Source organism: Salmo trutta, chromosome 30, assembly GCF_901001165.1.
Source record: "Salmo trutta chromosome 30, fSalTru1.1, whole genome shotgun sequence".
NCBI lineage: Eukaryota > Metazoa > Chordata > Actinopteri > Salmoniformes > Salmonidae > Salmo > Salmo trutta.
In genome coordinates this window covers 2,691,991-2,708,367 of record NC_042986.1, presented here as the reverse complement: position 1 = coordinate 2,708,367, position 16,377 = coordinate 2,691,991, and the positions used below count along the sequence as shown (strand labels likewise).

The 16,377-nt window shown below is 43.8% G+C and overlaps 1 protein-coding gene across 1 annotated transcript in view; it reads left to right on the top strand.

The window, feature by feature from the left end:
• Window positions 1–16,137, top strand: part of LOC115168950 (ski oncogene) — a 75,970-nt gene extending 59,833 nt beyond the window's left edge. Inside the window, exons 2-6 of the mRNA XM_029724509.1 lie at window positions 3,039–3,274; window positions 4,310–4,599; window positions 4,719–5,071; window positions 11,316–11,546; window positions 12,262–16,137. Of these exons, the coding sequence (XP_029580369.1) occupies window positions 3,039–3,274; window positions 4,310–4,599; window positions 4,719–5,071; window positions 11,316–11,546; window positions 12,262–12,441 (1,290 nt within the window). The 3' untranslated portion in view covers window positions 12,442–16,137. The remainder of the gene's footprint in view (window positions 1–3,038; window positions 3,275–4,309; window positions 4,600–4,718; window positions 5,072–11,315; window positions 11,547–12,261) is intronic.
• Window positions 16,138–16,377: the final 240 nt, after the last annotated feature.

The following is a 16,377-nucleotide window of genomic DNA, read 5'->3' as shown; positions in this document are numbered from 1 at the left end:
TTTTCTTCATTCTAGCTTCGTTTTGCTTGCTTGCTTTTGTTGAATGGAATTCTGCTTGTTTGGAGAGGACATCCAAGAAATGCAGTGTTGAATTGAGACAGACAAACAGACAGAGGGAGGCAGGGACAGTGAGAGACAGAGACTGAGGGAGAGAGCAATGAAAATGACAGATTGTGTCATGGGAGTGTCAGTTCTACCTCTTGAGAAAACAGACCGTCTATCCACTGTACCACAAAGCCTGGGCTTTTTCGGCGAGGAGGATTTTCTTTCAAGCCTTTTTAGATCCGACAATTATCCTCCCATCAAAATTGCCAAGTCACACCACCCCACCCCCACCCCCCTCAGAATAAAGCAATTCTCTAACTTACTAGGAATTTGATTGGCTCTGTAACATCCAAAACCACTCAGTGAACTTCCCCCTCATTGGATGTGTAACATTGAGGGCTCGGACATGGAGTTGTCCTCAGTAACTAAGAGCCCCATGCCTGTGTGGCCAGAGGTGACCTTTGCTTCCTCATCTGCTCTAGTGTTAGCCTCAGCGCTATCTAGCCATAGCGTGAGTTTTTGACTGTGCTGAGCTGGACGCCACATTGGTGTACCACACTGTGATAGCTAGCAGACAGAAGAACTTGAAGAGTTTCACACAGGGCACATGGACCTTGACTGAGCGTGACTGACAGAGTGTGACGTGCCCCACCCACATGAGCAGACACACGAGCACAGACACACACACTGGCAGACATGCATGCCACACACTCATCCGGAGGGCTTCCTGGCAGCTGAGCATTACCCGCTACTCTCTCTATCTTCTCTCTCTCTATTTTCTCCCTCCTTACCTCCAGCCAGCCCTCATGAGAAAAGGCTTTGTCACTCTCTCAACCCAGGGTTATTCCTAGGCAGTGGGGGTGCAGATACTATGACTCCACCGAGGTGTGAGATTTCAAAAGCGGGTATTTTCAGTGAGCCGACACTCGTCTGGGCATGTCTCTCACACAACTTGGCTAATCAAAGGCCTTATATTCGAGTGTGACATCCTGTCTATGCTGTGTAATCCAGACAGGATCATAAAAATAAGCCTTGCCCCTCCCTTTCTTCCACCTCACTTGCTATACAAGCATGTACTCTTGCCCCGCATTTGCAGCCCAAGCCAGGAGATTCTCTCTCTCTCTCTGAAGATATTCTAATAATCGGTGGTATTGGCAATCCTGTTGCAATGCAGTGGCTTATCAGCATAAGGCTGTTGGCTTTCTAATAAAAGTAGATGTGTCCCACCTTGTGTAGGACACACCACATGCACAGACACACACAGTTAGTGTTTGTGTGTGAGACAATACGTTGGGAGACAGCAATGTTACGATTCACCTCGGCCTGTCCTTCAGATTTCACTTCCTCCCACAAAGCACTGCTCCCAGCATTTCCTGTTTGGGCTGGAAGACCTTGGCAAGCGTCCAGTGTGTGTACACACACACACACACACACACACACACACACACACACACACACACACACACACACACACACACACACACACACACACACACACACACACACACACAGAGCCCTAGTTAGGTGGTCAGGTAGACGGAAGCAAGACATCTGCTCCTCTCAGAGACATTGGCCACATCCCAATATTCCAAAGTGTCTTTTCTTCCTACGTCCTAGTTCCTACTTCCACATTCTCAATCATTTGAGTCGATTTTGTAATGATATGCTATTGTCTGTCTGTGGCCAAACATCACGTGTGTGATATAACGAAAGCTAGATTTGGGCTCTCTAATGTTGTTCTTGTGTACAACAATATACTACAATCAGCAATTGTGACCTAAGGTTTGTGTTATGATGCTAATGATGAGGGATTGGAATTATATAGCTATTATACATTTATATATCATTTCCAGATGCTCTGTTGTCATTCACTCTCGGTACAACTATTAGCATTTGCAAAAAACATGTGCATCTATTTTTAAAGTAAGATAGTAGTAAAGGATACATGGCATTACGTTTATTGGTTGGCTCGAGAGAATGAGAAAAGGAAGACGAGGAGAGACAGACTTGCAGTGAGGAGGGCTGCGAGGGAAGGGGGGTGGGGGAGGCTAGTGACAGCCACAGCTCGGAGAGGCTGAGGTCATGGCAGTCCGGAACACAGACCTGCCCTTGTCTGCTTTTTAAAGACTCCCTCAGCTCAGAGACAGAAAGAGAGAGAGAGAGAGGGAGAAAGAGAGAGAAAGGGATAGAGAGAGAGGTCTCACCTCTGCTGAAATACACTGTAGTACAATTGTCTGGAGTACTGGCGTGTGCAGACTGTGTGTGAGTGTGAGCGCGTGTGTGTGTGTGTACTGTACGTTTTTGAAGCAATGTAGCCTATCCTAGTGTCAACAGTATTGCAACACTGCTCAAGAGCTGTCACTGTTGATAGTTGTTTGACCAAAACAAGCTCAACCTCAGTCAAACAGTCTCTATATAATTTATAAGTGTGTCATATGTCAATATACCAGCTGGTTAAGAAGGGCTTGCAAGCTCGAGTGTGAGAGTTGAGGCTTCCGTCTTGTGTTGTCTAACACTATAATAACCCTCAAGCACTCCCAACTCTAGCAAATACACACAAACACACAGTCAACACCGCTCCTAAATGTACACACACTTACAATCCGAGTTGTCAGACGCCTTTTCTGTGACACCTGTCTCGAGGAGTTAATCGTTGATTTGGGCTCTGTTTATACTGGGATCTCTCACACGCACACACACACACACACACACACACACACACACACACACACACACACACACACACACACACACACACACACACACACACACACACACACACACACACACACACACACACACTAGAGCCATCTTACACCTCTGGGTGCCATTGAGGATGCCAAGCGGGCAGTGCGGCTCAAATTGCCATCCGCTGGACAAAGGAAACTTCCGGTCTCTGAATAGAACATAGAAGTACAAGGTGAAATCTAAAATTGCCCTACAATTTGTCTTACATGCCATTTTCTCTTCTCTCCCTTCTTTTCTCTCTCCAGGCATCAGATCCCATCCCAGCCAAGAAGTCGAAACATGAAGACTTCCCATCGCTGCCCCTGTCCGCTGAGAAAGAGAAGCAACCCGATTGGCTAAGATCCCTCACGGCTTCAGACAATACGGGGCTCAACTGCATCCAGCCCAGACAGAGACCCTCAGCTTTCAGGCCCTGGTCCCCTAACCTCTCGGCTGGGGACAAAGAGACGTCCAACCGCCCTCTGACGACGCTGAGAGACAGGTGAGCTCAACATACGCACAACAACAAACAACAGCAAACTACCCTGAAGAAACACACGTCAACATAGTACACCAAGTCCATGCTTTAAACACACGTCAATCATCCAAGCCTCTAAAACAGGGGTATCAACCATCGCGAGGGGGGTCCAATCCAGCCCGTGGGTGGTTAGAGTAAAAATACTTTAAAATCACTCAATATACTTTAAAATCACTACAACCAAATCGAAACGGTGTAGAAATGATTATGGACCAAGTTTCTTGACTGTCCAGCTCACGAATAATCACTGTGCCCAGTCGATGGACCTACATTCATACAGTTTATTGACAGTCAGGGAGCAAAAAAAGAAATAAAACACATGGATAGAGGGACAATTCTTTTGCAAGTTTCGACGGCAAGGAAATATAACCAATTTTCAGAGCGTCCCTCCGGACTTCGGTGAAGACCGAATGCTCCCCCCGGGACAAAATGAGTTCGACACCCCTGCTCTAAAACAATGAAAAAAAACCCCACTGTTTAAAAGCAGCAACAGTTTGGTTGTTTTGAGAGCACAACCACGGCAGCCATTTTGGATGGGAATTTTGTGCTCATTCCTATGTCATGGAGGTGCTCCCTCCCGGCATGCCTCACGATCAGGAGGGCCCACCGGCTTGTCTGGGTGGGCTGAGGTCAGGGGGTAGTGCTGACTGTACCGCCGCCTCCCACACGGCACCACTCACACACACTCAACCGTGTGCACCCACTCGGAGTGAATCACCACACACACATAATACACACATTACATTCACACATGTGCACAGGCACACACACTTAATCTGTTCAATTTTTCACTTAGTAGGAGTGAATATCTAACAGACTATTACGTGTGGCTGTTGAACCCATTTTGGATTGTGAAATAAAGTATCACGCATGCTCATTGTTAGCTCATTGTCAAAGCATCCGCAACATTCTAGATTCTTTCCCTGTAGTCCAATCAAAGACACCTAAAAACCAACCACTTCTCACATCCTCCTCTCTCTTTCTTTCTCTCCCTCTTAGCTTCTACAACTTCAAGACGATGGAAAGTGCCGTGGCCCCAAACGTTGCCCTCACACCCCCCCCTCTGGAAAAGGCGGGGCCACTGTCCCCGTCCGTGCCCAGCACCTTCCACCCCAGCGCCAGGGAGGCCTCAGGAGAAGGGGCCATCTCCAGGCCCCGGAAGAGGATGGCCACCGTGGAGCTCCCGCACCCAGGCTCTGAGCCCCTCTGCCCCCCATCAGCAGCAGCCAGCAAGCCCCCACCCCAGGAGGACTCAGAAGTTGAGATTGAGGTGGAGAGCCGAGAGGAATGTGAGTATCCCAGAAACATGTCATGTTTGAAGTGAAAGATTAAGGTTGTCAACGGCCGAAAACCTCTTTCTCTGACTCAAAACTTAACATTACTCTCTCTCTATCCTCTCCTTCCCCAGTCACTTCGTCCCTTTCCTCCCTCTCCTCCCCATCCTTCACCTCCTCCAGCTCGGCTAAGGACCTGAGCTCGCCTGGCGCACAGGGCCCAGTGTGTACATTGACGTCGGCTGTATTGACCCCAGAGGGTGGCCCTCTCACTAGGGTAGCAGCAGCAGTGGCAGTGGTGTTGGCCCCTAATGTCGCTGGGGCCGGGGGTCTTGAGTCGGAGCTGGAGACCCTGAGGCAGGCGCTGGACAGCGGGCTGGACTCCAAGGAGTCTAAGGAGAAGTTCCTGCATGAGATCGTCAAGATGAGGTTGAAGCAGGAGGAAAAGCTTGGCTCAGCTCTGCAGGCCAAACGCAGCCTCCAACAGGTACAGAGACCCATCAATCAACTATCCTATAACCCAATTCATGTACCCTGAGTATACTAAACATTAGGAAAGTCTTCCTAATATTCAGTTGCACCCCCCCTTTTGCCCTTAGAGCAGCCTCAATTCGTCGGGGCATGGACTACAAGGTGTCGAAAGCATTCCACAGGGATGCTGGCCCGTGTTGACTCCAATGCTTCCCACAGTTGTGTCAAGTCGGCTGGATGTCCTTTGGGTGGTGGACCATTCTTGATACACACCGGAAACTGTTGAGCGTGGGAAACCCAGCAGCATTGCAGTTCTTGACACACTCAAACCTGTGCACCTGTCACCTACTACCATACCCCGTTCAAAGGCACTTAAATATTTTGTCTTGCCCATTCACCCTCTGAATGTCACACATACACAATCCATGTCTCAATTGTTAAATTACTTAAAATTCCTCCTTTCACCTGTCTCCTCCCCTTCATCTACACTGTTTGAAGTGGATTTAAGAAGTGAGATCATAGCTTTCAACTGGATTCACCTGGCCAGTCTATGTCATGGAAAGAGCAGGTGTTCCTGATGTTTTGTACACTCAGTGTATATTTAATCAAATATCCATAAATGTTTATAAAATATAAAATATATAGAATTGCAGAGACAGGTTGATGAACTATCCCTGTGTGATGGGGAACCTTGGCTAAGATCTGACAACTCCCAGGGCTAATGTCTAGGTTTTAGCCCTATTCTTATGCCAGTTTGTCTTAGTTTCCTCAAACTCTAAGTGCCAGACAGAGGACAAAATGTTAAGAACTAAGATGACTGGCGGCTTACACCATGACTTGGCAAAAAAATGTAAACGATGTTGCTGCAAAAGCAGTCGGGGCAGACTTCCATTTTTATTTTGGTATTGGAAAGAAACTATTTTTTAAACAAGCGACAACTGTGTGTGTGAAGGTACACAACGTGCATCCTCTGAGATGGAACATTATTCAAAAGTTCCACTTAATTTACCAAATAGGACATTTTGTAAATTGAGCAAGTAGAACGGGGGGATTTCTTTTCTGTCCTTTTTATCATAATGTTCCGAAATAGCTAACAAAGCTTGACGACAGACATGCTTGTCCTGGCAGTTAGGTTCCCATGAGAAGGGTGTTTCTATATACACACACACACATATACACACAAAGAGAGAGAAATCTCTTAGTCTCTCAGTTTCAAAGAGGAAGGAAACCTCACATCTGTTCGCCCTCTCATCTCCTTAACCCTTCACTCAGAGGACCTCACCCATCCCTATAGTTAACACTGGGCTGTTGTGTATTGAAATAGGAATTCTAGGTACATGTACAGTATATGGAGGAAAGCTCTATTTGGTGACCTTCCTATGAATGTATCAGTAGCTAGCCTACACGTTCTTAACTTTGATTCCCTTGACTGAAACAACTTGACTTGTTCAACTACAGTTGATGTCAGAAGTTTACATACACCTTAGCCAAATACATTTAAACTCAGTTTTTCACAATTTCTGACGTTTAATCCAAGTAAAAATTCCTTGTCTTAGGTCAGTTAGGGTCACCACTTTATTTTAAGAATGTGAAATGTCAGAATAATAGTAGAGAGAATGATTTATTTCAGCTTTTATTTCTTTCATCAGAACTTTACATACACTCAATTAGTATTTGGTAGCATTGCCTTCAAATTGTTTAACTTGGGTCAAACGTTTCGGGTAGCCTTCCACAAGCTTCCCACAATAAGTTGGGTGAATTTTGGCCCATTCTTCCTGACAGAGCTGGTGTAACTGAGTCAGGTTTGTAGGCCTCCTTGCTCGCACACGCTTTTTCAGTTCTTCCTACAAACGAACAGCACACTCCGGTATGACAAGGGGGGGCGGTCTGTGCATATTTGTAAACAACAGCTGGTGCACGAAGCCTAAGTAAGTCTCTAGATTTTGCTCGCCTGAAGTAGAGTATATTGTGATAAATTGCAGGTCACACTACTTGCCTAGAGAGTTTTCCTATACTTTTCGTGGCTGTTTATTTACCACCACAGACAGAGGCTGGCACTAAGACCGCACTCAGTCAGCTGTATAAGGAAATAAGCAAACAGGAAACTACTCACCCAGAGGCGGCGCTCCTAGTGGCCGGAGACTTTAATGCAGGGAAACTTAAATCAATTCTACCAAATTTCCATCAACATGTTAAATGTGCAACCAGAGGGAAAAAAATTCTAGATCACCTGTACTCCACACACAGAGACACGTACAAAGCTCTCCCTCGCCCTCCATTTGGTAAATCCAACCACAAATCTATCCTCCTGATTCCTGCTTACAAGCAAAAATTAAAGCAGGAAGCACCAGTGACTCGGTCTATAAAAAAGTGGTCAGATGAAGCAGTTTTGCTATCACAGACTGAAACATGTTCTGGGATTCTTCCGATTGCATTGAGGAGTACACCACATCAGTCACTGGCTTTATCAATAGGTGCATCGAGGACGTCGTCCCCACAGTGACTGTACGTACATACCCCAACCAGAAGCCATGGATTACAGGCAACATTCGCACTGAGCTAAAGTTTAGAGCTGCCGCTTTCAAGGTGCGGGACTCTAACCTGGAAGCTTCCAAGAAATCCTGCTATGCCCTGCGACGAACCATCAAACAGGCAAAGCATCAATACAGGGCTAAGATTGAATCATACTACACCGGCTCCGACGCTCGTCTTATGGCAGGGCTTGCAAACTATTACAGACTACAAAGGGAAGCACAGCCGCGAGCTGCCCAGTGACACGAGCCTACCAGATGAGCTAAATCACTTCTATGCTCGCTTCGAGGCAAGCAACACTGAGGCATGCATGAGAGCATCAGATGTTCCGGGCGACTGTGTGATCACGCTCTCCATAGCCGACGTGAGTAAGAGCTTTAAACAGGTCAACATACACAAGGCTGCTGGGCCAGACGGATTACCAGGACGTGTGCTCCGTGCATGTGCTGACCAACTGGCAGGTATCTTCACTGACATTTTCAACATGTCCCCAATTGAGTCTGTAATACCAACATGTTTCAAGCAGACCACCATAGTCCCTGTGCCCAAGAGCATTAAGGTAACCAGCCTAAATGACTACAGACCCTTAGCACTCACGTCCGTAGCCATGAAGTGCTTTGAAAGGCTGGTAATGGCTCATATCAACACCATTATCCCAGAAACCCTAGACCCACTCCAATTTGCATACCGCCCAAACAGATCCACAGATGATGCAATCTCTATTGCACTCAACACTGCCCTTTCCCACCTGGACAAAAGGAACACTTATGTGAGAATGCTATTCATTGACTACAGCTCAGCGTTCAACACCATAGTACCCTCAAAGCTCATCACTAAGCTAAGGATCCTGGGACTAAACACCTAGCTCTGCAACTGGATCCTGGACTTCCTGATTCATCACCCCCAGGTGGTGAGGGTAGGTAGCAACACATCTGCCACGCTGATCCGCAACACTGGAGCTCCCCAGGGGTGCGTACTCAGTCCCCTCCTGTACTCCCTGTTCACCCACGACTGCATGGCCAGGCACGACTCCAACACCATCATTAAGTTTGCAGATGACACAACAGTGGTAGGCCTGGTCACCGACAATGCCGAGACAGCCTATAGGGAGGAGGTCAGAGACCTGGCCGGGAGGTGCCAGAATAACAACCTATCCCTCAACGTAACCAAGACTAAGGAGATGATTGTGGACTACAGGAAAAGGAGGACCGAGCACGCCCCCATTCTCATCGACGGGGCTGTAGTGGAGCAGGTTGAGAGCTTCAAGTTCCTTGGTGTCCACATCAACAACAAATTAGAATGGTCCACCAAGACAGTCGTGAAGAGGGCACGACAAAGCCTATTCCCCCTCAGGAAACTAAAAAGATTTGGCATGGGTCCTGAGATCCTCAAAAGGTTCTACAGCTGCAACATTGAGAGCATCCTGAATGGTTGCATCACTGCCTGGTACGCAATTGCTCGGCCTCTGACCGCAAGGCACTACAGAGGGTAATGCGTACGGCCCAGTACATCACTGGGGCTAAGCTGCCTGCCATCCAAGACCTCTACACCAGGCGGTGTCAGAGGAAGGCCCTAAAAATTGTCAAAGACCCCAGCCACCCCAGTCATAGACTGTTCTCTCTACTACGGCATGGCAAGCTGTACCCGCAGGACAAAAAGGCTTCTGAACAGTTTTTACCCCCAAGCCATAAGACTCCTGAACAGGTAATCAAATGTCTACCCGGACTATTTGCATTGTGTGCCCCCCCAACCCCTCTTTTTACGCTGCTGCTACTCTCTGTTTATCATATATGCATAGTCACTTTTAACTATACATTCATGTACATACTACCTCAATTGGGCCGACCAACCAGTGCTCCCGCACATTGTCTAACCGGGCTATCTGCATTGTGTCCCACCACCCGCCAACCCCTCTTTACGCTACTGCTACTCTCTGTTCATCATATATGCATAGTCACTTTAACTATATCTACATGCACATACTACCTCAATCAGCCTGACTAACCTGTGTCTGTATGTAGCCTCGCTACTTTTATAGCCTCGCTACTGTATATATCCTGTCTTTTTACTGTTGTTTTATTTCTTTACCGACCTATTGTTCACCTAATACTTTTTTTGCACTATTGGTTACAGCATTTCACTGTAAGGTCTACACCTGTTGTATTCGGCGCACGTGACAAATAAATAATTGATTTGATTTTCTATAGGATTGAGGTCAGGGCTTTGTGATGGCCACTCCAATACCTTGACTTTGTTGTCCTTAAGCCATTTTGCCACAACTTTGGAGGTATGCTTGGGGTCATTGTCCATTTGGAAGTCCCATTTGTGACCAAGCTTTAACTTCCTGACTGATGTCTTGAGATCTTGCTTCAATATATGCACATCATTTTCCATCCTCATGATGCCATCTATTTTGTGAAGTGCATCGGTCCCTCCTGCAGCAAAGCACCCCCACAACATGATGTTGCCACCCCCGTGCTTCACGGTTGGGATGGTGTTCTTCGGCTTGCAAGCCTCCCCCTTTTTCCTCCAAACATAATGATAGTCATTATGGCCAAACAGTTCTATTTTTGTTTCATCAGAGCAGAGGACATTTCTCCAAAAAGTACGATCTTTGTCCCCATGTGCAGTTGCAAACTGTAGTCTGGCTTTTTTTATGGTGGTTTTGAAGCAGTGGCTTCTTCCTTGCTGAGCGGCCTTTCAGGTTATGTCGATTATATGACTCGTTTTACTGTGGATATAGATACTTTTGTACCTGTTTCCTCCAGCATCTTCACAAGGTCCATTGCTGTTGTTCTGGGATTGATTTGCACTTTTCGCACCAAAGTATGTTCATCTCTAGGAGACAGAACGTGTTTCCTTCCTGAGCGGTATGACAGCTGCGTGGTCCCATGGTGTTTATACTTGCGTGCTATTGTTTGTACAGATGAACGTGGTACCTTCAGGCGTTTGGAAATTGCTCCCAAGTATGAACCAGACTTGTGGAGGTCTAAAAAAAGATTCTGAGGTCTTGGCTGATTTCTTTTGATTTTCCCATGTTGTCAAGCAAAGGTTTAAAGGTAGGCCTTGAAATACATCCACAGGTACACCTCCAATTGACTCAAATGATGTCAATTAGCCTATCAGAAGCTTCTAAAGCCATGACAACATTTTCTGGAATTTTCCAAGCTGTTTAAAGGTGCAGTCAACTGCAGTCAACTGGAATTGTGATACAGTGAATTGTAGGTGAAATAATCTGTCTGTAAACAATTGTTGGAAAATGCACAAAGTAGATGTCCTAACAGACATGCCAAAACTATAGTTTGTTAACAAGAAATTTGTGGAATGGTTGAAAAACGAGTTTTAATGACACCAACCTAAGTGTATGTAAACTTCCGACTTCAACTGTATGTATTATAACAGTACATTGTGCAGTAGAACTTTTTCAACAGATTAATGTTACATGAAACTTGCATTGTTAGTTTGGATGAGCTTTCATAACTTTTCTAAAAGAGTTTAACGCTATCTCTTTATCTGTTTTCCAGGAGTTCGCTATGAGTTTCAGAGGATTCAAAGTTCAACAGGGTTTCCTCAGGCGCAATGTCAACAGCTAGCTTGTTGTTTGGTTTAACTCTTCCTCTGTAGGCTAATGCTAATTAGCTTTTGCTAACCTGTACACGCTAATGGTAACTCAGTAATGCTACTGCTAGTTAGCTCATCCTAATGTTTACGTCAACTTTGTCCCATAGGAGTTGGAGTTCCTGCGGGTGGCTAAGAAAGAGAAGCTCAGGGAGGCCACGGAGGCCAAGCGGAACCTGAGGAAGGAGATTGAGCGCCTGCGCGCCGAGAGCGAGAAGAAGATGAAGGAGGCTAATGAGTCGCGCATGCGTCTGAAGAGGGAGCTGGAGCAGGCCCGGCAGCTCCGAGTGTGTGACAAGGGTTGCGAGGCGGGCCGCCTGCGCGCCAAGTACTCGGCACAGGTGAGGACACACACACACACAATAGGCTACTCAAACCCAGACAGAGAAGAGGCCATAGTCAAAGTGTCTGTAGTCCGATTACATAAACACTCCGAACGAAGGCTAGCCCTCAAAGTAATTGCAGCATTTCTGTCTAACACCAAGGTTAAGCGCTCATTGTCAATGAGGTAAGAAAAAAAACTTTCCTTCTGCGTGGTCGAAAACAAATGGGTGTAACCCAAAGAGCACAGACACGAGATAAGTGCTAGCCTAAAGAGGAAACAGGAAGAGACGTGTAGTTCCTTTTAAGCATCATGGGAAATGTAGATTAGACAAAACAAAAGAGAAGTACACTGGCCTTGAGTCCTAGTTTCTCTAAAAAGAGCAATTTGCTTTCTAACCCTGTCTTAAAAGCCTTTACTTGAGTGAATGTTTATAGTGTTTGTGGTATTTGGAGAGACAGCTAAGTTAGGTCTGTGTCGCTAGTTCACTGTTGTGTGTCTGGGTCGGGAAGTGGAGAGGCTTAGAGGTTTGCAATGGCGGGGGAAGGATGTGGCTATGGCGTCTTGCTGTCAAACTGGCTGTGTGTGTGTGTGTGATTTAAGTTTTAAGAGTTAAAGAGATGATATTAGGTAGTAAACAAAAAAAAGACAGAAAATGCTGAAAGTAGAAACACTATTGTCTGTATTGTCTGGTTCCTAAGCTCAACCCTTCATGGTGTTTTTTTTTGTTCCAGATCGAGGACTTGCAAATGAAGCTCCAGCATGCCGAGGCAGACCGCGAGCAGCTCCGGGCAGACCTATTGCTGGAACGGGAGGCCAGGGAGCACCTGGAGAGAGTGGTTAAGGAGCTGCAGCAGCAGCTGTGGCCCAAGGAGCAGGACAAGCCAACCAAGGATTCCCCCGCCAACAACTAGCCCCTTCCACCATCAACCACCTTCCAATCCCCCACCATCAGCACCCCAAAACAAAACTATGCTCTCCCCACCCAACCCGACCAGAGAGACTGAGGTAACGGAGACAAACTAGAGAAAAGCAGATATATCGAACCTCTATATGTGCACGTATCCATCCTCAAAATTTTTTTTATGAGTGCTTGGGTGCATCCTTGGAGCGAGAAACAAAGCAAGTCAAACTCTGTATGTGTTACTAGGACAAGCACTGAAACGCACCTCTCCTCCAAAAACTGAAAATTTAATCTGAAGAAGAAGAAAAAAAATATAGCACAAAATATGGTTGTGCCTGTATTTTCTCTGAGACAAAACTGGTGAACATTTTGGATACAGACTTTTCTATGATGAAAAAAAAATATGATAATAATACAAGATATTAGACTGGCCTGTTTAGAAACAAAATGGAGGGCTTTCAAAACGGCAGACGAGCCGAGCAGGAGGACTGGACTCTGCCCACGTGCCCCAGCAGAACTTCTACTCCGTTTTCCGTGAAGAAGTTAAATAATTTTATGACGTTATAAGCTATTTAAGAGACTGCATAGTGATATAAAAAAATATTTTAAAAAAATCTTTGATTCTTTGTTCTATCGGAGCTTTAAAAAAAAAAAGATTTACAAAATATATGAACAGACAACAAGCAAGACAAACTACCACCAGTGCCACCATGGTTCGTCGGTGTGTAGAGCAGGCCATTGTGATCCACTGAGGAAAAGTTTTTTTTTTTTTTTTTTGTACTATTCCAGAAATACATAACGTTTACTATGGAAGAGGTGAGGAGGATTGCATTGGACTAGATATTTTATCTCTTTGGAACTTGTAAAGAACTTATAAAGATAAACTTTGTGATCAATTTGTATCTGGGTGCAATCTGAAGCCCAGACCTCTGCCAGTTTCCCCCAGGACTGTTGGTTAAAACTAGCTTGCCTGTGTTTCCTCCTTTTCATTTGATTACCGAGAGTTGACATGACTTGCTCACATTAAGATAAAAAATACATTTTTTGAATATTATGATTTTAGGGCTGGAAGTGGCGCCTTTAGCCAGAACCACAAAATGTTATTTTTAATTAAATTATGGTATGTAAATATAGATATGTTTTTTTTTACGTTACAATTATAAATCGCACTTTGTCATAACAAAATACTGTTATAATGCGTTATACTCCCACTATTGTCTTCAATCTTACATTGGAGAGGACATATCCATGACAAGAACAATATAAAACCAAGTGAGCATTTTGTTAATTATATGCAACTCATTTAAATGCAATGTATTCATGTGTTTAAGACAAAATATTGTAAATAAAATGAGAAAGAAAAAAGGGGTGTACACGCTTGCTTGCTGATACAGTTTGGGCTGTTGAAAAATGTCATTTCAATAATTTTTTGGCACTAATTATACCCTTTTGGTTGTTTAATCAATTGACACTCCTCAAAATAGAAAGATAGTGGGACGTAGGATTGCAAAACACAGAATGTCTTCGAGTGCCCAACTCTCCTACAATTTTTGTATTTATTAATACGCCAATGATTCATCGAAGTTCCAAGGTGTTAAACAGTGCTGTTTGACCAGTCATGGAAAAGCAGTGATTGTTGGAGTCCGAAGACACATTGTTCACATATTTACCTGGGAGAAATTCATGATTAATTAAAAAAGACATTTAATAATGCTCCAAATACACAGTGGGTACAATACAATCCGAATGTACGTTGTGTTTATGCCATTTTCCTTTGGTTGTTGATGTTCTTGTTGTTGTTTTTAATGTGGGATATTTTTATTGCTTGTCTGTTTTTCCAATCGAAAACTCATATTTTCTTTCATATGCATGACATTTGAGAAGGTTTGCCATACATATAGTCATTATTGGGCATTGATACTGTACATGTAAGGGTTTTATTGTGTTATGCAATATACAGCAAACATGTCTTTTTTAAAGAAAAAAAAACAAATTTTAAAGGAAACTAAACTTTGTTTATTACATAGATCAGAAGAAAAACTACTTCACAAGTACACCCCAAAACACAACCCGAAGTTCAAACGCAATGCTGGACAACCTCAAGTGCCTGAAAGTGGGCAGATGGTTTCCAGATCAGGAACACTGACGATGAAGTAATTGTAGCTGGCCCATAGGGACATGCTCAGAGTCAACTCCACCATGGGATGTCGTTCCCATCACAGTGCAGATGTCAAGCCCATCACACAGTGCAGACACTGTCAGTGGAGGGGATACTTTCTTTTTGCACTCTCGAGGGGAGTATCTAGAACATTCTCCCTCCTCTCAGCACTATCCCTCTCGACAGGCCTGACTTGACTACCTTGCTCAAGTTACAAGATGAAGCTATTGCAGTTTACGGTAGTAATTACATTTACTCTACACTATCAACAAAAACAATTTAATGACTTAACTGCTAAAAAAACAATAATGTCTGTAATTCATTCAGAAATGCTCTTTCAGAGATATGCATGTCAAAAACAATTATAGGTATCAACAGAAAACGTATGTACCATAGCTATGCGGTACTATAAGGTTAATCTTGGTTGTAGATAAAGATGTCATACCATTTTTACATGATCTGGTCTGTCTATCCAAAGGTGGACATCTCTGACTAGTGAAGAGGGCATTATGTCCAAGCCCCATGTCTTAACCAACATTAGAAAGGGCAATGTTGTTGAGAGACTGACACTGAGATTGTGACTTTGACAGACCTTAAATTGGCACATTTTATAGTTGTTTTTACACTCAAACAAATTGATATTTGTAGTTTCCTTTTCATGGTTTTCTACAAAAAGGGAGAAAATGACGACATTGGCTCTTCGCTCCCAAGTAAAAGAAAAAAACGATTAAATTATTTATCATTTTCTAAACAGGAACCATTTTCCTAAATGGACGACAATAAAGCAGCAATAACAGTACATATTCATAGACAAAACTAGCCAGTGTGAAGATTAAAAAAGAAGAATTTACAAATGTAAATAATTTTTAATTTACAATATTGTATTATATATGTACAAGGTTTATCCTTATTCAAAAAGAAATCTTTTCTGACCAATAGCTGTCTTGTTTTTTTGTTTGTTTTAACCGAGAACATGTTTAAAAAAAATCATTATTGCAGTGCGTTAGAGAATATACCCTACATAAATATGTTTTTATCCCATTGTTTGGATATTTTTTTTTTTTTACTGTAGAGTCTTTATATTGAATGACTTTTTTCACCAGTTCATATATATTTTTAACAATATATTCAATATCAAATAGTGTACCCATGGTAAAAATGAGTCACACAAGAACTACCGCCACCTCGTCGATTTGTTTCCCATCCTTGTATCTTTTTAGCCCTACGCTGCTGCTAATACTATATCAACTTTACAATTCTAGAAATATTTTTATGTAAGAGGTAAATGTGTGCTTTCTCGTTTATTAATGACGCATATAGTATGAAAAAAAAGCTTGGCTTATTTATCTATTCCTTCCTTTCCCTTGTTTTAACGCGCCTTTTCCACCTCCCCCCATCGACACCCTCTCCCTCTCTCATGACACGGACTATATTGTAAAGTAAAGGACTTTATGAGATTATGTTTGAAAATAGCTATGCTTATATACCACAGTGACTGAATGTACAGTGTATAGATGCATTACCAGAAATAAAGTTGTTTGTCCAGATTATATGACCCACTTTTCTTTCTTATAACTGCTGGTTGTTGCTTGCGACCATCAGTTTGACTGACATGAATTCATCCTCCTACCTTGGCCGTCACAGTTTTTATACATGGCAATGACTTAGAATATGTTGTAATAGCTATGCTGTTTACAGTATATATTGTTCACGCTCTTATGAGCATGCATACCCCATTTGATATTGTGGCAGAGGTACGAAGACATGTAAATGTTGCTTAGTCATTGA